The sequence below is a fragment of the Solea solea genome, chromosome 18, assembly GCF_958295425.1.
Source record: "Solea solea chromosome 18, fSolSol10.1, whole genome shotgun sequence".
Lineage (NCBI taxonomy): Eukaryota > Metazoa > Chordata > Actinopteri > Pleuronectiformes > Soleidae > Solea > Solea solea.
Window position 1 is genome coordinate 7,878,290 of NC_081151.1, and position 23,808 is coordinate 7,902,097.

The window sequence follows — 23,808 nt, forward strand, 5'->3', positions numbered from 1 at the left end:
TTGAAGGTCATAATATGAAAACAGTTGGAGCATGTTTAACCTCAGTAATTCTAATAACCGCAATGAATAAGTGCCACATTTATTTACAAAATGTACTCTTACAGAATAGACTGGTCTGTCAATAAACATATCATTCACGTTCATGGCAGACTACAGTATTTTTAAATCTTCAATAATAAGAATTGCATTTCAAACCTCCAAAACCATCATCTAACAGCAGCTACCATCTTACTGCACTTTTCATGACAATAACTTTTCAGGAAGCGTCTCCTTTTTGAGACGAGCGTCCTGTAACAGCGGCCGTCTTGTCCTTTCTTTTCACTTTCAGCAGTCGAGCTTCACTATTGGCTGAAAGTAAGAAACTCCTTTGACCCTGTGACGACGCGTGGCCTGTGGAGTTCTCCACGCAGACGGTTTCTGTTAGTAACGGCTCTTGTTGCGAGTTTGGTGAGGATGACATATTAATGGGATGATTAGACCTTTGTGCTGGCACAGTGTTCTGCAGATTAAGGCCTGCGCTCTGTGTTGTTTTCCCTCCATTAGGAGCAAACACATTGCTCCCGCCCACATTCAAAGTCTCACACAGAGCATCGTTTGCTGCGGTTGAAGACGGAATATTGACCTTGAAATGGTTCTGCCTCCTGGTCTCCTCACTCTTGGAGCTCAGATTCCAGGCTTTTGGGTCGCTGAGTTTATTCCTCTGCTCTTTGTGGAGATCTGACAGGGAGAAGCAGTGCATCAGCGACTCCGGTGCTGGCTTCCTTCTCAGATCCATGCAGCTCTGGCTCCTAGCAGGGGCTCCACTGGGAGGATTAACAAATGATGGGCTCACGAGACCTAAGCTGTACTTAGGGGGTCTTAGTGATGGTAAGATACAGGGAGGGCATTCTGGTGGGCTGTGGGGTAAAATCTTAACCGGGCTGCTGAGGTTCAGGGTCAGAGTGAGGGCAGGCGGATCTGGAGAGGAGAGGCGGCTCGACTCGAAACCAGAGGAGGACCTGCTCACGGACGAAGATGTCTTTTTGTCCCTTCCTGGAAATAAACAAGTGCAGTGTGCACAGATGATTTGTGATATATGCGATCGACCAAACAAGAAGCAGAGCAGTCACACGCAGTGGCGGAAAATAGAAAAGAAAAGAAAGGAAAACAGGATCAAAATGACATGAACGCGCATGAATGGTCGTTGAAATAACAGAAGCAAGCATTCAGGTCTGGGGAAAGCATGAAGCAGTTTATTCCTCACGCTCAACCGAGACAGAAGCACATGACTTTACACCTGAAACGTGTCTCGTGTTAGAATGAGTTTAACCGCGTTTCACCCTTTTTAAAGATTTACAATTATACAAAATGCTATTATTTGAACAAGTACAATTATAGTATTTAGTCAATATTTTTTTTAATACATCTGCATGACGCAGCTTCCAGGCACATGATGAAAGATTGTGCAACATTATTATTTTTTTTTTTACCAGACTAAAAAAATATACACAAAAACAGCAAACATCTTGAGAGAAATAACACTATACACATGTGGCTGATTAGATATCGTTCCCTAATCACGTGACCGTAAGACATTCACATCAGCCCTCGTTTACAGCAAGCACAGCTCTTTGTTACACTTGGACAAGCAAATAATTGCAATGCATGTATGATAACATTTTCAATAAAGCAAGCATTCACAGTAAATATGCATACTGCAGTTACTGAGAAGAGAGCCGTCTCTCTATTTAAATCTAGAGTTAATTTTGAACACTCGTCAAACCGTCAGTTCAAAACCCACCACAACCCACACCTTCAGGTCTATTAGTGGAGGATCTACACGCTGCTCCACATTTAGATGTTACTTAGATGTTCAAGGGTGTGAAACAAGACGCTGCTCTCGTTTTAGTAAAGCTACTCGATCCATTACAATAGAGAACCCTGTGTTATCTCTTCTACATGTTGAATATTGTATATTGACAATGTAAGAAAGTCAGTTCAAACAAAAAAACTGTAGAAACAGAAGAAAAGTATGAAGATGCTTGGAAAAGAGAGAGCGTGTCAGAGTCTTTCGAGAAGTTGGTGACTTGGAGAAGAAGAGCTGAAGACAGTGCAAGTCTTTCTAGTGAAGGATGAGGCAGAGGAGGAGGAGCAGTGTTCACAGGTGACTCAGACTATCATTACCGTTCTCCAGGTTCTCGTTACTCTCGTAGCAGCCCGAGTCTCGCGGGGAATCTCCCATGAGTCCGCCGCGTCTGTCCAGGAGCAGCTTCTCCTGCGAGCCTCTGGACTCACTGCCTCGGTCTGGGTCGCTGCTTCCTGCGAGGCAAAAAAAACGTCAGCAGGGGGCGCACATGTCACAGTCACACGTTATGATCTGTGTGTTTGGATTGCTTTTAAAAAAGGCAGCAGGAGTTAACATCCAAAACATCACGTTCAGAAAAGGAACAAAGAAACAGCAGCTGAAACAATTGTTATATTATATATCACAGACCTACAGGATATTTAAAATGGAATCTTTCCTGATTTGACCATCTCTCCTTTTAAAATACCTTTAATTTGCCATGTAATATAATATAAATATGATAATATGTCTATGTGAAAAAAAAAAAAGTTCATGGCACTGATTACCTGACCCGCCGTCGTACTCTTGCAGCAGCTCCACAGCAGTGAGCAGCACAGCTCTGTGCTGGGGATCTCGTATGTTCAGCTCATCCAGATCTTCTTCCTCCAGCAACTTGAACGTGTCCAGGTCCTCGTAGCCATTGAAAAGGAAAGTGGGGAGATGGTCCTGTGGCGAGATGAGTGCGGGCGACATGCAAACCGTAGAAATTCAATATTCTGTATTTTTCTCATAATCCTCAAATGACCAATGTCAAACCCTCAAAAAGTTCAACATTTTGGGATATGAGAAGTCGGATGAAAAGATGAGGATGGAGTCAATGGACAGTTTTAGTATTTAGAAGACAAATTACTCATTTTACAGAATTGCATTGTTCCTTTTTAAAGGTCCGGACACATTAAGGGGAATTTATTGGCAGAAACTGAACACAGTATGACCCATAAGTATATATATGTGGATAAGTGGATAAAAAAATGTGCTATTTAAAAAATTCAAAGTTTAAGAAAGAAGGAAACAGCAGCGAGAGTGTGGGAGAGTAGAGAGTGTTGTGATATTTAAAATGAGAGTGATTACTTTGAGGTTGATGCGATCGAGGAGCTCCTCCACAGACGTGGGTTTGGGTTGCCGAGCCCTCCTCCTCCTGCGCGTCTTCTTGGGCTTCGCCTGCTCCTCATTCAGGACGTCCACGTATATAAACTTGAAGGTGCCGACTTTACCGCCGAGCATCCCCATCCACGTGCCCATCGGCGGCTTACTGATGATGTCAATGACGTCGCCGCTCTGAAAGATCAACACCGGCAAAGATTGAGTTTTATTATATATATATATATATATATATATATATATATAAAAAAGACATCCTGACGAGGTATTGTCTAGGTTACAGGACGGTGAAAGAGGGTCAGACCTTGAGTTTGAGAGAGTCGGCGTCATAGGGACTGGGTGTGAAATCAGTATGAACTACTGCACGTCCACAGAAGGGTCCGTGGTAAGGCAGCTCGTCCTCTTCACCGTCCTCAGACTTCACACTTTCTCTGTTGCTGTTGGAGGAGTCAGTGGTGCCCACTGTCTGACCACCTACACAAACCACAGCGGAACAATGAGGCGCTTCAGGACTTAAGCGAGGTCTCTCTGTTATTATTTGGGAATATTTCATAATCGGACTGAGTCGCCAGATGTTGCGTCGTTTTACACACAATGTTTGGACAGTTTCAGAGTGACTTCATGTCCTTTAAACAATTGTCTGAAAAACAACACACATCTGGCGTTCCGGGGTCAAACACAAGATAATCATTTTCATGAAGTACAAACACGCACTGTAAACACACACTGACTTACTCATGGAACTCTGTCCACTCAGTGAACTCCTCAGGCTTTCTACAGAACCTCCAGGCTTCAGTTTAGGTTTCTCCAAAGAGTCAGATTCTGACTGAGGTGAGTGAGGGCAGCTGGGAACACGGTCTGGACTTGACTGACATTCAAAAAAACAAAACTAAGCATGAGCCATGCATCGCAGTCTTGCACAACAACAGTACCACAAATAGACGCCTCCACACTGTGTATTCACCTGTTCACAAAGAGAGCTGTGGTATCTCTTTGATATGTGTTTCCTCATCGTCTCTCTCACAGACTTGACTTTCTTGCCCAGAGAAATACGTGACATTGGCGGAGACTTTAAAGCGTCGCCCACACCGCAGTCTCTGTGTGTGTTCTAAATTACGTAGAGGGAAAAAGAGCAGTCAATTACTTTAGTTCCAAGTCAATGAAAAATGCAAGACGACGGCGACGTACCGCGTGCTCATTGCCAGAGATAACGGAGAGCGTTGAGCGGTTAGTCAGGTCAAATCCTCCAAAACTGCAGGCTCTCTGTGAAACAAACAAACAAACAGACATTTACATTAACAAAGGACATTCGTACATTGGGAGGCAGGAATGGAGCCGAAAATTGGTGGTTGAATACTGTCAAAAACTATTCAGCTTTCAACAAACACGGCTGACTGGATTGTACAAAAAAAAAGGTCAAGTGTGTCATATTTAGGAGGGTCTACTGTCAGAAATTGAACATAAGTGTGTTTGTATGAGTGTATAATGGTTCTCAAACCTCACAAATACCAGTGTATGAGATCGGAGCTGAGTTTACACCACTGTATATTAACGTTGGCGATAATGGGATTACTACAAGAACTCAATGTTTTCTCAGCCACTGAGCCAGAGGATGCATTTCAGGTTTCACAAACTAATGTGACAACCCAGAATATAACACGCACTGGTGCAGGGCAGGCTGATGTGATTACTGCAGTAGACACAAATGGTTATGCAAGGATTTAATATCTATAATTAGTTCTAGTCTGTCAGTGGATTTTTAGTGAGGACTGCGGCATTTTAGGTGCATAAACATTCATTAGCTGAAATGGGGGCCTTCTAGGTGGACGGACTTCAGCTTGGAGCTAGACTGCAAGAGCAATCAAAATGAGTCATTCCTTGTTGCCCAATTGAGTGCAGTTGATAGATAAACGTTGACTGTTGTACTTTGTTTGTACAGTCGCGTAAGTAATGCACAAACGGCAGATTTACACTCCTCAGTGCTCACCCCATGGAGGCTGAGTAATTTGAGGTTACGGTGAGGCAGCTCCCCGTCCGTCACCGATCGAGCCATTTTGGTGTCCTTCTCCTCCTTGCAGACGTCCGTTTCCGAAATCGAAGAGCCGCTGCCTTCTCCTGCCTCCCTCGCCTCGCCGGCGACGCTCGCCTCCTGATGAACGGGGCTCTCGCTCGGCTTGCTCGAGGCCTGGAAGATTTTCTGGCTGCTGCAGGTGTCCAGGCTGCTGGAGGACGGGGAGGAGGGCGTCAGACTCTCCGAGTCCCTGTCATACACGAGCTGTTCCTGCAGTGCAGAAGCCAGGGAGTCCACGGGGCAAAGTGCAGGCTTCTTCAGCACGCCCGCGTACAGGGAGGTACTGGCCTCTGCACAGAATAGACCATCTATGTTTGGGCTCTCTGGGAAGGTAGACAGAGGAGAATGAATGAGAATAACATGTGATTTAATCAATACAAACACTTTCTGAAAACAAATGCTTGGTCAAACACTTATTCCATCCAGGACAAGTTCTATTTTTTCTTCTAAACTTGACCAAAGTCTTCAAACTCTGATGACTGCCACATCCACTTCATGAGGTATAAGCACGACGGTGTTATTCGTACCGTCGGCTCCAGTTCTCTTGGACTCATCGATTCTGATCAGCTTCTTCTTCACCTTCCGGGTCGAGTTGACCAGTCTGTGGAGTCTCCTGAACGTGACAGACTCTTCCTGTTCATTGTCTGACAGCTCGCAGGACTGATGAGACACAAGTCGGAATTGGTTTTTAGGAAACATTTCATCTTGATACACAGCTTTGCTCTGTATATGCAGTCTATCCCTTTTGTTCTAGTGTGACATTACAAAGGTTAGAAAGATGTGTACTTGCTGCAGATACTTGTAACCTAATACAAAACTGTGGCAGGAAACCACAGTGATGACGGTGAAGGCAACACAAACAGCATCTGTGCATCACAACAGACCAGAAAGAGCTTTCTATATGTGGGGAGATACAGATGTCTTGCAGCTCGGAAATCACCTTAACCATCAGTGGCTGATATTTCTCATACATTTGAAGCTTTTTATATTCTGATCTAAACACGATCATCAGTACTAGGGTACAATTACAATGAGTTGGTGTTTTTTTTTAAAATCGATTTTTAACAAACAACAAACTCAGTGTAAGAAGAGACGGCTTGTCAACATAACAGAAACCAAATGGGAGGAGATGACACAAACACTTCAAGGACGAGAAAGTGATTTGAAAAAAAAAACAACAAAAAAAAACACACGCAGAGCAGAGAGAAACAGTCAGGCTATCTGGACGAATGTGAAAAATGTGCCCTGAACCTGAGCCCCCGTAATCACCCCACCAACGCATAAAAGAGCTGCGACCTGAATAACACGGCCCTGGGCTGAATCAACCCACACACTACAACACAATAGGGGGTTAGCGCTTTGACAGCAATGAATAGACGTCCGCCCAGTGGCCTGCAGTTGGGAGAGCGCCCCGATCTACGGGGCTTTAGAGGGGCCCGGTTCACTGCTGGGACAGGGAGAGAGGGTAAAGAGAGAGATGCTGTCAACAGCTCAGCGGCCTTGGCACTGCCGGACCAAGAGTCTCTCATGCCTGAAGTGCCCTTAAAAGTGAGAGCGTAAAGACTTACGTTGCAGTTGAACGACTCATTTGTGTTGGGACTGGAGGCATCAGTCCATTCTGTGGGATCGGACCTGCAGGTTTGTCTGTTCTGTACCTCAAACTCCTTCAGCTGCAGAGGAAAGAAGACTCTTAAGACGATGTAATGTGGGAGGACTTACTTTTACTCTGTAATCTTTAACGTCTTTTATTCATAAACAGTCAGAAAAACTGTTATTATTAAATAAAAACATCCCCAAAAAATTATGCTTACATCCGGAGCTTGATCATACATTTTGGGATTTTTTTGAGAAACAGTGGGGTTAAAAAAAACAAAACAAGTCTTGGTCAAAGCAGATATTTGATCTGGGGCCACACATCTCCTCCCCCCACCCCTTTATTTATTTATTTTTTGAAATAAACACTTAGGAGTCATGACTACGCACCCGCGCCAGGGCTTCCTCTATAGAAATCATATTCTCCTTCACCATCATCATCAGCTGGATACGCTCTTCATCACTCATGGTGATTTCACTGGCTACAAAGCCAACGCCATCACCTGTGAGAAACATAACAATAACGACATAATCAACACAACACGACACAGCAAACTGCTCTCAAGAGTGATTTTATGGACTTGGGTTTCTTTTTGTGTTTTCATTGAACAAACCTTTTGCAATCTGACGCATCACTCCTTTCTGCGACTTTCGGAAACTCTGCCAAAAAGACTTGTTCTTTCTCTTTCCGTCCGATTTTCCTGCATAGTGACATTCAGTTCAGTTTCATTCAGAGCAGAAAATAAATCTAAAACCACCTCAACTACAAGATTCAACAACAGAATTCGATAAACGAAACAATATAATAGATTGAACAATCACTAATATAGTAATAGTATGAGTAAATCAAATCAACCTTATATTTTCCTGTTATTGTAACATTTAAATTTACCTCCTGATGATCCATCGTCAGAGCTCGATCTGTGCACAGGATACCTACAAAAAAGGGTAAAAAAAAAAGAGAAGAGAAAAACAAATGAATTTGAATTGTTCAAAGTGGGAATCACATCCCCGAAGCAGCACATTACCTTTTTTCAAAAGTTACTTTCTTCATCTTCCCACACTATCTCACCATCTCCCTCACCATCTATCCTCCAAACATAAAAAAATTAAAAAAATATGAAACTAAAACTAAATTTAAAAAAAATCACAAACTGTCCTTGTGACAGTGGCGACACAGTGAAAGGCAAATCAAAGTCGTCAAAATAGATGAAGAAGCTCGGCTGCTCTTGGCTGATGAACAGAGGTCAGTGCTCTCCGGCCGCCGCAGGAACAATGAAGTCTTTTCATGTCCAGTCGAGGTTTTGCAGCAACAGCAGCACTAACGTGGCCTCTGCATTCCCTGCACACTTTCACCCTCCCTCTTTCTCTTCATCCGCTTGTCTGTCTGTCTCTTGCTCTCTCTCTCTCTCTCTCTCTCTTCATCTCTCTGGGCTGTTTGTTGTGTATAACTGCGTCTAACATAGTTGCTGCTGGTGCAGGTCATTCTGTCTGCACCCAAAGTGGGTGTTCCTCACCACAGATGCATTAAACACTTTTCATATTCTCTGCATGGAAATGCATATAAATTAATGACACCAACAGATGAGTCATCTCAACTCAATAACTCATCCAATAAACCAATTTATTGCTCTGGTTATTCAGCAAATCATCAGTTACTAATGTGTATTCTCCAGTAGTAATTAAATATTAACACCCCACAGCGTTTCAGATGCTATCATCACCAGCGGTTTACAGTAACATGACACCCACTAATGCTATAACCATGCAGTTAACTTGCTTAGTAATCTCTGCCACACAAGTAGAATTAAAAAAAAAGTTAACTATTTGAAAAAAAAATTGTTCCACAAAATAATTGAATAAATGGTTAAAAAGGACAAGAAAATACAAGCTAAATGTATTTTATTTTATATAAGTATTTAGTTACTGTAGCATCAGCTTTCTACTGCAATATTTATTGGTCACACTAGGGGGCAGTGTTTGACTTGCCCCATGTCGCTTCCACTGTATAAAGACCTTTAAGACACAGATGTTGCTCAATGTCCAAGGATGTGTCTTTTTCACAGGCTTAATCAAATCATTATGTGGCTTTATCCTTAGTCATAATGAAATATCTTTCATCTCAGTCAGCTTTCCAGTGACAAAATATGAGTAATCTTCGAAAATCCTTCAGACGAGACAATGGAGGGAAGGAAGGAAGTTTAGAGGTGACACAGAAACGCTTCATAAATGTGACTGACGGGCAGGAGGAAATGCACATATTTCAAAATGTATTTATAAAGCAAGTTCACACAACCGAGGTTGACCAAAGTGCTGTACATAATCGCATCAATAAAACAGCAGAGACATAAAACAATAGAAACACCATAGTATATTGCACCACAACACAATGAAACGCACAAGAAACAGAAACTGGAGTCTAGCTCAACGTGAATTGAATGCCACGGAGAAAAAGTATGTTTTTAAAGACAATTTAAAAGTCTGGGCACATCTGATGTGCCAGGGCAGGCTTTTCCAAACCAGAGGAGCTGCCACTGCAAACGCTCCGTCACCTCTGGTCTTTAGTCTGATCTTAGGGACTCTGACTGTGGTGTGCAAGCTCAGCAGTTCAGCCAGATACTGAGGTGCTAGCCCATTTAAGGATTTAAAAACAAACACTAGGATTTTAACGTCTATCCTAAAATGCACTGGTAGCCAGTGGAGCGAGGGGGTGATGTGACCATGTTTACTCGGAACCAGTGAGGAGACAAGCTGCAAACAATACATCAGTGGTTCATCTATACCAACATACAGTATAGGAGAGTTACAGTCATCTAGCTGTGAATTATAAAAACATGGATTACTCTCTCCACATCTTTTGGAGGAAGGTAGCCTTTGATTTTAGCTAGAAGCTTGTTTTTATTTGTTTGTCAAATTTAAAAACACAATCAATGGTCACACCAAGATTTTTGACAAATGAACAGATATTAGGGGAAAAGAGGCAGAGAAGACCAGTGGCACAGTCAAATATAACGGTCTGAACTCAGTCTTGTTTCCCTGTTCTTCATTTAAGCAATCTAGCAAAGGCTTAATGGAATCCATAACATATTATTTTAATGGCAGGTAAATCTGCACATCATCAGCAAATGGTGATTTTATGAATCAACCCTAATGGCAGTGCATATACTGTATATAATAAAAAGCAGATAAGGCCCAAAATGGAACCTTGTACGACCGCAGAGGTGAGAGGAGCCGTGGCGGAAGAGAATTCACCTAAAATAACCAATAAGTTCTGATCAATAAGGTAGGACTGGAACCATGAAAAGACTCTTGACATGATAACAGGATTCTGTGATCCAGTGTGTCAAGTCCAGAAGCACCAGAACAGCAGAGCTACCAGAATTAACAGTTGTAATAGATCATTATTGACTCTCAGGAGGGCCGTTTCAGTGCTATGACATTGTCTAAAGCCAGACTGAAACTAGTCATTGACAAAAACCACTCAGACAGGGACGGCAGTTTAGAGATCTTTGGAAATCTACAATGGTAAATGAAAAGTACAATGGGCCCAACAGTGTCTAAGACAATGTTGAGAGTGACCAAGTGAAGAGAAAACATTTGGTCTATCAAGAAATCTTGAAAAAAATGGCACCAGAGGAGTTATCACAAGATTAGACATAGAGTCCATTTTAGCAACTTTAACAGTTCTCTGGTATGTTGAAAGGCAGTCATGCAAAGTTTGAAGAGAGACGTGGAGTCTGTCTTTTTTTTTTTCCATTTTCTCTCAGCACATGACTCATAAAAAAGTCATCAGTGAACCCACAACACAGCTGCTCTCCTTTATATTTAGTATGACCTATTTTAGCACATACAGATACTCATGACGGTCTCACATAAGGTCTCGTCTCAATGTATAGTCTGACATGTAGCTCTACAAATGCTTTAAAAATAATAATAAAAAAAGAATGTTTACTGAATGTTATTGTTACCTTCTTTCAGTCTCTGGAGTTGATGTGGCACTGGTGAGTCCAAGGGATTCCTAAAAAAGATACGTGACAAAGATAAGTGACAAAAGCAAAGGGGGGAAAATTACAAAGTAGACAGATCATGCAGAGTGAATCCATTAAAATAAGGGGCGAAAGAAAGAGGAATTTCACTTCCATGAGTATTTGTAAAGTGGTTAACTTTTAAATTACAAATGTCATTACTTGGTAGCAGAAACCCAAACGTTCCTCTGGTCACATTTTTCAAATATTTCAAGAAGTGCTCTGCAACATTTGAGAACCGTCTCGAGGTCAGCTCTCCGCATCACAGCCAGTCAAATGTTATTCTTTAGTATAGTTTTACTCAGGATTGTCATGACTAGGCAATTCCTCAGGCCCTTATCGGCCCGTCTGCTGACGCACGCAGGAGGAAGCCTCCGCCCCCCTGGGATCTGACACACTGAGAGCTGGACACTCACCTGGATCTGAGAGCGGAGCTGCACTGATGTGGCCACTGAGTCAAGTTTTCCCTGAAAGACACAGGAAGAGGAGTAAATTATAGTGTCATCACGACACGGAAATAGAAATAATTATCAGCTGACTGCAGCAGCCAGTCAACATTTTGGAAATGACACCAATTTTGGTTTCTGCAATGGCTGTAAGACTAACAGGTGTCTGAAATTTCAGCATTTCTGTTTGCCTGGCATGCATTTGTGGCAAAGACATAGCTGAGACGACGAGAACGCGTTTTAGAGATGATGATACTGTCCGAGTCAGGGTAGCTGTTTTCTGCAGTTTCTAGACCTAAGTGAAGTGTGGCTGTTTACTCCACTTGTTGAGTGCTGAATATTTACCATCTCTGCATTGTGCACTACTTTGCGCTTCCGCAGCTCCTCCATTCTGTCACACACGTCACTGAGGGAGGTGCCGTAATACTGAGAGTATTCCTGAGCCAGGTCATCAAGGTTCCCCACTGAGCCATCCTGCAACAGATAAGAAGTCAAGCACACATAAACACAGTGAGGAGCAGAGCCCAGAGGAGGGGAAAACGACATCCCACAGATACTGAACAAGATGCCAAACAGTAGGCCAACACTGTAAATAGTGACCACTGTCATGATAAGCCATTGTTTTAAGATCTTGTGTGGTGAAGCCCCACGCAAACAGCCTGGAAGGGAAAGATAAAGCACCAGGAGAGTAAAAGCCTCAGAGACATCCTGCTGTGATATTGACTTCATGGGGTCGTTGTCTTCCTGCCCACTGACCCATTTCACCTCCTCAGCCCCACTCAGAACCGACCCCCTTGCCAGAGGAAGCGCCGCGTGACGCATCTGCGACCCTCACTCCGTTCTCCTGGAGTAATCGGGAGGCCGTGGCTCAGTCTACCGTAAACTACAAGACGCAGAGTCACTCAGTCAAATGAGACAAACCTCTGGAATGTAACCCCTTTAAGTTTCCTATCATTGTGTGAGCTGAAGTTATGTGCTTTTTTTTTGTCATGTGAGAGATAAATTTTCGCTGAATTTCATGACCTAGTGACCTTTCAGGCCAGAAGCAACACAGTGGACTGGTGGCTCAAATTCACCTGCCAGCTGCATCTAAATCAAGAAATAAACCAAAACAGGAAAAGAATACACGGTCTACTCTGACCCCCTTTCATACACAAGTAGTAAATTATTGTTAATAATATAACATTATTGAGCAGACCCACTTTAAAGAGTAGTTCATCCAAACTTAAACTGTGTTTGAGACATTATTTTATTTTTTACTTTTGAATTAAATCGTCCCCATGATTTCTCATGCTCAGTTTAAGTCGTGGTAAAATATTTATTTTCTTATTTATGAGGTTTGTTTATCTGCTCAACGACAAGTAATTTTTTTTACCATTTTTTTTTTTTTTAACTTGTAACCCTTTTAGATTTCTGATTGTATGTGTGTGTATTGGCAAACATCTGGCGATACGATACATATCTCGATCCAGGGCAGATCGGAATCCTAAGCAAGGCTTTCCCCACAAAATAGTATGTTAAAAGCACTCGTGTGAAAATAAGACAAACAATATACAGTTTTCTTTGTCTCGTGAGAGGAGAGGAAGGGGGGGGAGAGAGTTTAATGGTTAAAAGCCTGCACCAAATTAGTAGCTGGAGGCTTAGATACAACACAAAACCAACATTAAGAACATTTTCTCATGTATTGAAACAGCAAGTCAAAGAATTGATGCCATGAACCAATGCAATATTTTGACGTATTGATATTTTCTTTCAAAGCGGTTCGGTAGATCAGATAACGATCCGTCCTCAAAGCCTCTCGGGTGCATTTACACCTGTACCTACAAGTGTTCAGGCGCTGCCCGATTGCAATCCGATCACAGAAAAAGCATTTTAATGCCAGGTGTGAAGGGAACCCTAGGGTTAGGGTGTGTTCGTGTGGGTGCATGCATGGCGATTGATGTGGCAGGGATAACTGGGGAAAATGGAGTTGGATTGACCCGAGCTGAAATGAATTTGCCTCTTTTAGTTATATTTTCTGCTGCTGTGTAAATGAATGACTCACACAAACAACTCAAGACACTGCCAACTAAAAATGAAAACAATGCTATTGTGAGACACACACAGCATACATCATTCTGTTCATTACTTCTGGCTAAGACTGTGGAGAAAAAAAAAACACAAGCTGGGTCCAATCTTCAGTAAAAGTAACACAGTTAACCATTTAAATGCATATTACGTTTATTACGCTTAAGTCATACCATAACCTGAAAGTAGGCAAACGTGCCTGCTGAGAACAGTCCTCTGCAGTGAAATCCGATACTGTGGTCTCACTTGTCTTGTGGCATGATGGACTGTGACTAGCTTAACTGTCCAGCAAAGAGAGCCATTCATTTAGTAAATGACATGCCCGAGGGTCAAAAAAAAAAAAAAGGACTGAAAATCTGGCTGCTTTTCATACAGTCAAGAAAAGAGGCAGAGGCTGAGTGAGAAGCTGTGCACTGTGCCTGCCTACAGCAGCTCTTCTGCCTCAGACAACCACTGATCCACATAAACAGCCTATTGTGACAGAGCCACATGATATTGAGTGCTGATTAGACACAGAGCGTGTGCATGCGTCCTTGTCACACGTGAGTAGCTCACCCAGCTTCGGCATATGGAAAACAAAACAGACCTAAAGGACACGGGCTACGGTCTTGCGCTAAGACGCCTCACAGAACTGCTTGTTTTGGGAAAATATTTCAGCGTGCCGTCTCCAAATTAATGGTCTCCACGCCAAAACTCCAGCATGAGACATAAACCACAGAGGCTTAAAGAGGAGAGTGTGGTGTCACATTTCTCAGGCGCTGAGCATCTCAGAAGCAGACAAAAGATCTGCATGCCCCGAAGGCCCAAAGTGTCTAATGAGTGTTTTTACAGATACTCTGTCCTGTCTCATCCTTTCTTGTGACAAGAACTGGGTCATAAAGTTCAGAATATCATAACTATGACTTTAGGCTGCTTTGAACTTGAGGTGCTTCAGGCAGCGCCGACATCAGACTTTCACTATGAAGCATTTTACGAAGTTCATTTAGAATTAAAGAAGACTATTGTAAGATTATTGACAACTGCTCAAATATCTTGACTTAATAAACAAAAACATACATGTTGATTTAGAACCTACATTCCACAGTTAAAATAGGAGCTTTTTGATTAATATAACTAAATGCAAATTTGGTGTCAGAGGCTAAATGTATCCCAAGTTAAAAAACAGTGAGCAAACACGTTAAACACACGTACTAACTAGATTATTTGCCTTGTCATTCATCTGTCAATCAAAGTTCACAAACTGTCGCTGCATGACTTAAGTTAAGCCGAGAATCCCATTTACTAACCCATGACAAAGAACTGTAGATGTCGCAAAACAGAAAAATTATGTTTTAAAAGCACCGACTCTCATACGGAAATTAAAGGTTTAATTAAACGACCGAAACCCAAAATCAAGCTCATGATGCACTCGTGAAGTTTGTCCTTTCAAACAAAGCAGTACGAAGTGAGAGTTTCCCCCAAGGGCTCTTCATTAAAATACTGGCTCTCTAACACAGGACCACATCCCAGTTGCAAACATAAAAATACACTCACCACAAACCAGGATCTGGCTGCCCAACAGTACAGTAGCTACACCAGTAACTCGCTGCTCCTCGCCTCAGCTCCTCCACACTGTTCTGAGTGAAGAGATTTTGAAACTCAGCTCAGTTCACTGAGTGGAGGACAAGGACATCCTGAAGTGAAGGGGAGGGGAGTTTGCCACTCATAAGTCAGAGGGAGTTTGGTTGAGGGAAGGCTGGGGGGTTGCAACCACACATGACGCTGCTGGGTGGGGCCGCTCCGCTCTCTCCAGCTGTGGCCCACAGGGACTGGCTGACTCACACGTTCAAATAAACCACCACCTCTGCGTGAGTGTGAGCGTATGTCTGGGTGTTTATGTCTGCGGAACGGTTAAAGCCGTGGCTCAGGCCAACATTGGTTTCAAAAGTGATGTTAAATATTGACCAGTTTTACAATCTAACTGTTTTCACTTTCAGTTGGCAGTGCCACTGCTGAGAGTTGAACAGTTTGTGGGCAGTTTTCCAATTTATGCGCAAAGGCTCTAAAACACCAGTTGGAAAAGTTACTATGTGGTTTGTATTAGTGAGTGTATCATTTATGACTAATGACCTAGAGGACTTAGAACCTTCACAGACAAAGAAATAGTTAATACTTAATAATCATGAGAAACAAGGTGGATATGCAGGAGGTTACTCATTATCGTCTCTGCCTGTTCTTCAACAACCGTATATACTGTACTCCCCTGCACATAAATTAGTCACTGTCTGAATTTTTTTTTTTGTCCTGAGCACTAAGAGACGCCTTTGCACCAGCAGATGGCGGCAAATATCTTTCAGCCACTTACTGATGAGTCAACAATGAGTGGCTGAGTGATATTGGACGAGATACTTTTTCTTCAGCCTTAACAATGTGTCGACAAGAAGTCCTCTGTGTACTAACAAACGACTTATTGCTCAGTTGACCCCTGCAGCAGACAAAAACAGAGCCCAAAATAAGCAACACCAATTAGAGGTTCCTCCTGCGTGCTCCGCTATAAGGATTCTAAAAATCAACTTTCCATATCCTGAAGGTATTAAGTAAATATCAGGGTAGTGACCTCATTTACTTGTGGTATTAGTGAGATTAAGCGTGGAGAAATAACCCTCAGCATCTTTGTCTAATCGTGACCCTGCCACCTCTAATCTTCATCTTTACCAACTGAACACAGGCTCCTGAGCAGCGAGCAGAAGCAGCAGGAAGCGACAACACAAGTGTCAGATCTGCGGCGGGAGGCTGCAGATTACGATGAGCTGCAGATGGATGCAAGAGGCGGAGGGGTGCGTTCGGCGCGCGGTGCCAAAGGGCCCCGGCAGATCATGCCGGAAAGGGCAGCTTTCCGCCTGGCTTCACAGCGGTGGTCTGCACGTCACCTCGGAGCACAGGAGGAGCTGGAGATGGGACGCCATTCCTCCCCGTCAGGCAGCCCTCCTTTGCCATCACCATCGAGTTTCCGCTGCTAATCTGAGCTTTGATCCCCGCAGAGATCGCTCTGCTTAGCGTATATTGGTGGCATCAGAATCACATCACAGAGTCTATTCAAGTGTAGTTTTAAAGTGAAATCTGTCAAGCCAACCGTGTGTCTTTCATGTTTTAGTTGCTCCACCGAGGTTTTGTAAGCCTTACTTTTCTCAAAGCAGGGAGAGCAAAAATATGATTTAACTGAAATTGAATATGACAATCAAACAATGCCGACTTATCAAACCAAGAAGAGTTGAAGACACTGTAAGAATTAGTTTCTAGTCCATGTAACGCCAGTAACTATATCCACAGAACAGTCATCTGCTTGACCATATTTTGTACAGTTCATACCAAAACTACAATATGAGAATATTTAAAAAACATTACATATATTCAGTCGCTTTCTAATCGTCAGATTTTACATTTTAGCTCTTAGTTAAAAATATATAAGACACATTTTACACAGCTACACATAACTTTTATATGCTGCGCAAAGCCTTTTCTCACATGCACAAATTATTTCTGCAAATTTATTGTCATAATTAGTGACATTTCTTTCGTTTGTCCTTGTTTCATGGACATAAATTAAGTTTTGCTTCCCACATTCATAAAAAAGGTGATATACAACTGCAGCAGCAGCCTGTGTGGTTACTGAGTACATAAAGCTAAGAACATGAATGACCTTTATCTGACTCTATACAGTGCTCCCTACAGAGAAACAAGGAGAAGCAGTGGTGGAGCCTAGCCACTCATGCCTGAAAGGTAAGTGATTTGTGACAACTCCCAAATGAGAGTTTGACAAGGAGGGTCACATCATGACATGCACGGTGTCAGTCACACATACACACACTGCATATAGAATACCACAACTGCATTAGCGAGCTCCGCCATACGCGGCTCTAACTCCACTTTCCATCCCGTCAGTCAGTCACTGAGCAAATCTCTTTCCCTGCTGACGGTGACAAAAGACTTCCTTCAGTGCATTTAATGCTCTTATTCTGAGTGGAGAGGCCCACACACAGAGTTTTCACAGGTTAAAAGCATCCACTCCAACGCTCAACACAAACCAGTGAAAATAGGTACCGACTGATTGATGTGATCGATAATGCCGCTTTTTAAAGATGAAGGATGAATGGAGATCACGCCAGTATGGGAAACCAGATAGGGGGGCCAGATTAAAAAAAGAACACAAGTGGAACTCCATGGGAGATTAAATGGGCAGACAGGAGGCACAGACCAAACCCTTTGTCTTCAGCTCTAAATCTTGCAAATCTGATGAGGATTTTTAAACATGAACTACATTCATATTCAGGAAACAACAACAAAAAAAGCCTAAACACTTCATTTGGAAATATATATATATATATATATATATATATATATAAAAATACACAGTATATTATCCTGTCTATTATTGCACCCTTTGCATTGTGCCGCATCTCAACTTGTTTTGAAGCAGCATTTTAAATTGCCCCCCCGACATTCAAGCATGTTTAATTCAACAGTTCAAAGATCAATTGCTGAATCATCTCCTTCAAATTTCAATTCAATTACATGCATGGAAATCCGCGCATGCATTAAAGCGCCTCAGAATGACAGTGGCCTGTGGACTGTTCCCGTTCCTTGGAGCATGTTTAATTCATTGGTGCTGAAAACAAATACAGAGTCCTCCCTTTTTTTTAAATTTCAACACAGTCCAGCACTGGAAACACCATTTGTAATGGTAGCTGTGTGAATGACTCTGGCTTCAAAGCGGCCCGTGGATTGTTTCTATTACTTGGACCATATTTAATTCAAAGGTGCTGAAATCAATTCATGTGCTCACCCACCCCCCCGCCCGCCCCATGCTCGGGTAATTACACTTCTGTGACAGTGCTGCAATCCCCGCGAGAAATGACTGCCAGCTTGCAATGTCTCCGGCTTTATTATCAGCTCAACCGCTCAATCCTCCCAAGACGGACCACAGCACCCATGATCCTCCTGCCAGATACAATGAAGGAGTCAAGCGCTGCTGTCAATCAAAACACATAAGACCACAGGGGCCCCTGAATGAGGCCATTCTACGTGGTTTAAAAAACAAGTGAATTGGTCCAATCGGGAAACACTTTCCGAAGGGAAAACATGCCAAAGACACAGTCACTCAGCATAGCAACATTAGGTGGTGATAAGTTAGAGGACGAAAAGACAAAGACGAGACCCCTCAACTGAGATGTGACTGATGTAAACAGGTCAACAATGCGTGTCTCATGAATAGATTTCATGCAAACCGCACCGTTCTCTGGTGTCTGCTGTTGAATTTCATTCAGATGCAGAGAGTGCGTGGGACCTGCTGCTCCATAGACACAGATTCAGCCCTTCTGAAGACACAGGCAAAACTCTTATCCCACTGTGGGAACAAGTGTGATTTTAATCCAGAGCTGGCATCTTCACAAGGTTGAATCAAAACTGAATTCCTTAGCTTTCTCAGATGCAGCACGATACAGACATGGATGATTCTGCATCAATGCGCTTAAATTATAGTCATGTAAAATGACTTTATTATTTTCTATTTGTTAGAAGCTGCAGCTCAACTACAACGCAAAACTGTTGTTTTTTGGGAATAGAACATTAAAAATCTAATTTTAAACCAAATTGTATTCGGTTTTACATCTAGAGCAGCAACTAACGATTATTATCATAATCGATTAATCTGTCGATTCTTTTCCTGATTAATTGAGTAGTTGTTTGGTGCATAAGATGTCAGAAAACTTTACATAATTTGAAGCACACATTAAAAAGACATTTCCTCAAACATTGTCCTTTGGGGAAATGGGTAAAATTAGAAAGTGTTCCGATTATCACAAAATGGAAAATATTTGGATACTCTCTATTGGTTAAATAGAGAGTAAACACAAAAAAACAACTGACTGTACATAATATTAAGTCAGTCTAGAAACATATTGTAGTTTCATTATAAAATAGGGTTAGGGTTAGTTGTTAATACAGTGCTTTAGTCATTGTTACTAATCAAGCAATGTAGGGCTGCAACTAACAATTATTTTCATGATCAATTCATCTGTTTGTTTTTTTTTCTTAAATCAATCCATCAGTTGCTAGGTCCATTAAAAGGTCAGAAAATGTTGAAAAATGTTGCTCCGTGTTTCTCAAACCATCAATTTGAATGATTTCTTTGTTAATTTGGGCAAAGGAAACAGAAAAAAAAATAATTAAAGGAACTGAAAAATCTTCAAACTCATTAATTAATTATCAAAATAGTTTGACAATTAATTAAGTAATTCGATTAATAACAGATTCATTGTTGCAGCCGTGAAGAAATGATCGCCATCATCCTTCACTCGCATTTGTCCGTTCACTTAGATTTATTTCCTTTTTTAGATTTTATAACGGCGGGTCTTTTTCTGATCGAAATCTCATCTGCTCTCTGCCTTTCAGAGTAATGTCAAGCATCAATGGCCCATGGATTGTTTTTCTTGATTGAAAATCTCCTCCTCTCCCACATGTACAACCCCTCCATGCTGCCTTTGTCTTTTGCGCTCATTCGACGCCTTTAATTTTCTTATCTCTTTTGTCCCACGTTCCTCTCCTTTGTGTTTGTCTTTGGCCCTAATATGTCTCCTCCTTTATTTCCTTCAAACGCCCCAGACTACAGTCGGATGCCTCCATTTGCTTCATCGTGCATGAAAAAAGGTATTATCCCGTGTTATGTTATGACTCCCATTCTCACAGGTTCTAAATTATGACTGTGGATTTTGGATATTGAAGGTGGATAATAAAAATAGATGCTTCAGACAGCGACTCGTGGTTTAGTGAAAGCCCGTCTGCTCCCGCGCGGGTCAATTAAAGGCCACGACAAAGATGAGGAGGAAAATGAGACGAGGAATTAAAAAAAGTAAAAATAATAATAACATGGCAGTAGCAGCAACATCAGGGGCTCATACATGTATTTATTCAATCATTGATGTGTGGATGGAGATGTTCCAGAAAAAAACGGCACTCATCCATCAATCAAACGGGGCAAAGAGCTTGTTTAAAATGCAGACTCAGACTTCAGTGATCCTCTCCGCCTCTCTTGAATGAGTAATTACGTGTGGAATGATGTAAATGACCCTTGTTTTGTTTACCTTTGAGACATGCACTGTTGGCAGGGGTTTGGAGCCTGCTAAAAGGAGAATACGCCGTCATTATAATTTCTTAAAGGATTTGCATTTAACTTTGTTTTTCTAGAATAGGGGTAGAATTTTTGAAAAATTGGGCTTCTCAACCTCAGTTTCCCTTTTTTTGTTACGTGCCCACCAGTGACACTTGGTCCAAGCCTTGGTCCGAGGCTTGAAACTGCAACGCTAATTCCGCACTTTTTAGACTCGTAGGGGGACGGACCTCATTCCCAGAATGTAAACAGTGTCCTCCATCTTTGCTAACAGTTACGCTAACAAAGGAACATGGGCACGTAACAAAGGAGAGAACGAAGATATTTCTCGAACGCAAAGCTAATTGCAAATTGGTGAAGTAATCCTTTAAATGACTAAAATAGCCAAGCCAAAGAATCTAACGTACGTGTCAACTGCAACAGTTTCCAACCCCCAAAGGTCAGGAGGGGTCATCTTTATTTCCCCCTGTCCGATCTGCAGGCCCGGCAGATAAAATACCCGTCACACAACTTCCTGTCATTCCTCACAGAAATGCAGATCCTGCATTCATCAGCAGCTATCACAAGAACACTCACATCCTTGTTTTTGTGTTCCCTTTGTTCAAAACAGGTAGACACGTTAATATAAAACACTGACCATCAGAGGAAGGTAGAGAAGAGGTCAGACACCAAACACGTTCCCATGTGTAAACACAGTGTTTCTGTTGTGACTGAAATGAAGAGCCGATTCTTTTAAAAGATGAAAACAGACACAGCTTGTTATTTTTTGGTGGGTGTGGTTCAGTCACCTTGACCCTAATGTTTTTCCATCACAAGCAAAAACATTCGTCATTTTTTTTCGGAGACTTCCAAGTCAGAAATGTCAACGGAGCACTTTTGTTTTCTGGTAACATGGAGCCCATCTGGGCACATTCTTTTTTATCTCCTTCCAGTCATTCATCCATGTAATTTCACTTCAGCAGCTGAGGCTACATGGAAAGACTGGCAAATTATTTATTTTACTCTCATCAAAAAAAGGGAAATAAGCCAGAAATAATTAACAACAACCCAACAGCTTGGACTGAGACAACTGACGGGAGCTTTAACTGGTTTGAGTCAATGGTGCAGCAAAATAGACGTATGATCATTTATAAAAGGTTAGATGTTTTTGGGACAGATGTTTGTAATTCAGTTTTAAAAATTTGTAAGAGCACCTGTTTTTGCTTTAATATACATAACCGGGATATACCAGTCAGAAAATGAAGGGACTGGAAGTGAGACCGTTACTTGTTTGACCATAAACTGTTTCCTCTGTTTTAAGAGAGAGAGCGATGTGGACAGATCATACATGCTGGCACAACATCAAAAGATATGGAAAATGACCCAAACATGACTCCTTTTTTTTCCTGGAACGCAAAACAGTTGTAGTAAATCTGGCAAAAATGTGTTTCGCTGACTGACACAGGTGCGAGGGTTGCCTACACTGAAAATAACTCACCGACCACATGGGCATCAGTCGCTCTGATACGGCGACAACAAGCACGGCAGATGCTGCTCATATGTTTTTAACAAAGACAGTGAGTAAGTGATTTTATCAGTTGAACAGTCAGTCATAGTCTCAAAGGGATTCCAGATTCTGGATCACCGCGCTGCATAATACAGGGTTCTACAACAGCAAAGCAAGGAAATGGGTAAAATTAGTGTTCTGATTATCACAAAATGGAAAATATTGGATGCCGGCAGGTGTTTTGTAAAAAAGGGTCACCCTAACCCAAAGGGTCACGAGGGGTGCTGTGCCAATCTCGACTGACATAGGGCAATAGGCCGGGTCACACCCTGGACAGTTCAGTTAAAACAACATTTCTGATAGTTTAAGCTTCTTAAATGCAAGTATTTGCTTCATTTCTTTGCTCTGGATAACAAAGAAGTCATTAAAAGTTAATCATTTTGGTTTGTGGACAAAACAAGACATTTGAGAACATCATCACTTCCAGGTTTGACGAACGCCGATCAACATTTTTTAAGGTTTTCAGATATTTCATGGACCTAACGATTCATCGTGAAAATAATCGAAAGATTAATCGATTATGAAAATAATAAGTGCTAACCACTACACCATAATCATAATCTTAAATCAGTCTTAAAATGTAGTTTAATTATAATATACAGCATGTACGGTGCTTGGTGGTGTTTTTGAATCGTATCACAGCACAACTGTCCGAGGTCACTCCACGTATCATACTGAAGGCTTAATAGAAACACAGCAGCTTAACAGAATCGTCTTAAGCAGTTTCAGAAGCTCAACGCCAAGTTAAATCAACACCTCAGAAAAAAAAACCAGCAGAGAAGCATTCGACTGCGTAGCACACTGTACCTAATAAACTGACTACTGAGCATGTATCGCCATTAACATGTCAGACACATATTCTCTTGTTTGATCGCTATATTTCTTTCCACAAGCCACGGGGGGGCATGTACGATGTCCATGATGGACATCGTACATGTTTTTTAGATGTAAAACCATGTCTCCTCACCAAATGGATGTCAACACAGATCCACTGAAATGCTGCAGGCGCCATCACATGGTAAAGAGAATAAGAGATGAGACAGCTATTTACCCAAAAACTGAGTAAAGCTGGAAACGTCAGAGTAAAGCCTTTTTTTTGAGTCAATAAATAAATTCAACACCCACGGGCGAGTGATGTTTGATGTTCTCGCATCAGACAACGTCACATGCGTAAAGATTATTTTTCATTCATAATAACCTTGTGATTTCTGGTACATAGGATGTAGAAAGACAAACATTAGAATTCAGGACGGAGCCTAAAAATATCCAAATATTATTTATAAGCCGTATCACTCAGCCTCGACTGGGAGGTACTTTGTCTCGTCCAAAGAGCAAAAGAGAGCGGATCATTACGAGCGAAGCAATTTCTAAAGCACAACTAAACTCCCTGATATATCCAGTGTGTAAAACTTAAATGGAGACCAGCCGTAAATATGTCGTTTCGCGGCTAATGAGATAATAGATGAGCACAGTCACGTTTCTCATATTGATTTTATGGGCCACCGCGGAGACCATTACGTGATTAATGTCTAATGGGCGTTGGAGGGGAAAAACTGCCTGAATAATGGACACGATGCATTTTTACGTGGACATAGCCTGGACAGTGTTATTAAGACAAGTACACAACGATGGAGAAGAGGACAGAGTCTCTGTGAAATGTTTTTTCAGAGTAATCATTTTCACAAACGCTCGATATGATAGGGTTGGAAAA

At 41.9% G+C, this 23,808-nt stretch overlaps 1 protein-coding gene across 4 annotated transcripts in view; it reads right to left on the bottom strand.

The window, feature by feature from the left end:
* Positions 1-242: 242 nt before the first annotated feature.
* The window catches only part of sash1b (SAM and SH3 domain containing 1b), a 43,961-nt gene continuing 20,395 nt past the window's right edge, over positions 243-23,808 (bottom strand). For 3 of the 4 annotated variants that reach the window (XM_058615995.1, XM_058615993.1, XM_058615994.1), the window contains exons 3-19: positions 11,686-11,814; positions 11,311-11,361; positions 10,838-10,887; positions 7,762-7,805; positions 7,484-7,570; positions 7,260-7,372; positions 6,845-6,946; positions 5,804-5,936; positions 5,193-5,599; positions 4,394-4,468; positions 4,170-4,313; positions 3,941-4,073; positions 3,510-3,679; positions 3,176-3,382; positions 2,611-2,770; positions 2,164-2,298; positions 243-1,032 (exon numbers count right to left, since the gene is read on the bottom strand). In XM_058615995.1, coding sequence (XP_058471978.1) covers positions 257-1,032; positions 2,164-2,298; positions 2,611-2,770; positions 3,176-3,382; positions 3,510-3,679; positions 3,941-4,073; positions 4,170-4,313; positions 4,394-4,468; positions 5,193-5,599; positions 5,804-5,936; positions 6,845-6,946; positions 7,260-7,372; positions 7,484-7,570; positions 7,762-7,805; positions 10,838-10,887; positions 11,311-11,361; positions 11,686-11,814 — 2,916 coding nt within the window. In that variant the 3' untranslated portion in view covers positions 243-256. Of the gene's footprint in view, positions 1,033-2,163; positions 2,299-2,610; positions 2,771-3,175; positions 3,383-3,509; positions 3,680-3,940; positions 4,074-4,169; positions 4,314-4,393; positions 4,469-5,192; positions 5,600-5,803; positions 5,937-6,844; positions 6,947-7,259; positions 7,373-7,483; positions 7,571-7,761; positions 7,806-10,837; positions 10,888-11,310; positions 11,362-11,685; positions 11,815-14,940; positions 15,087-23,808 lie in introns of those variants that run through there. The other variant, XM_058615996.1, reaches the window with a different exon arrangement.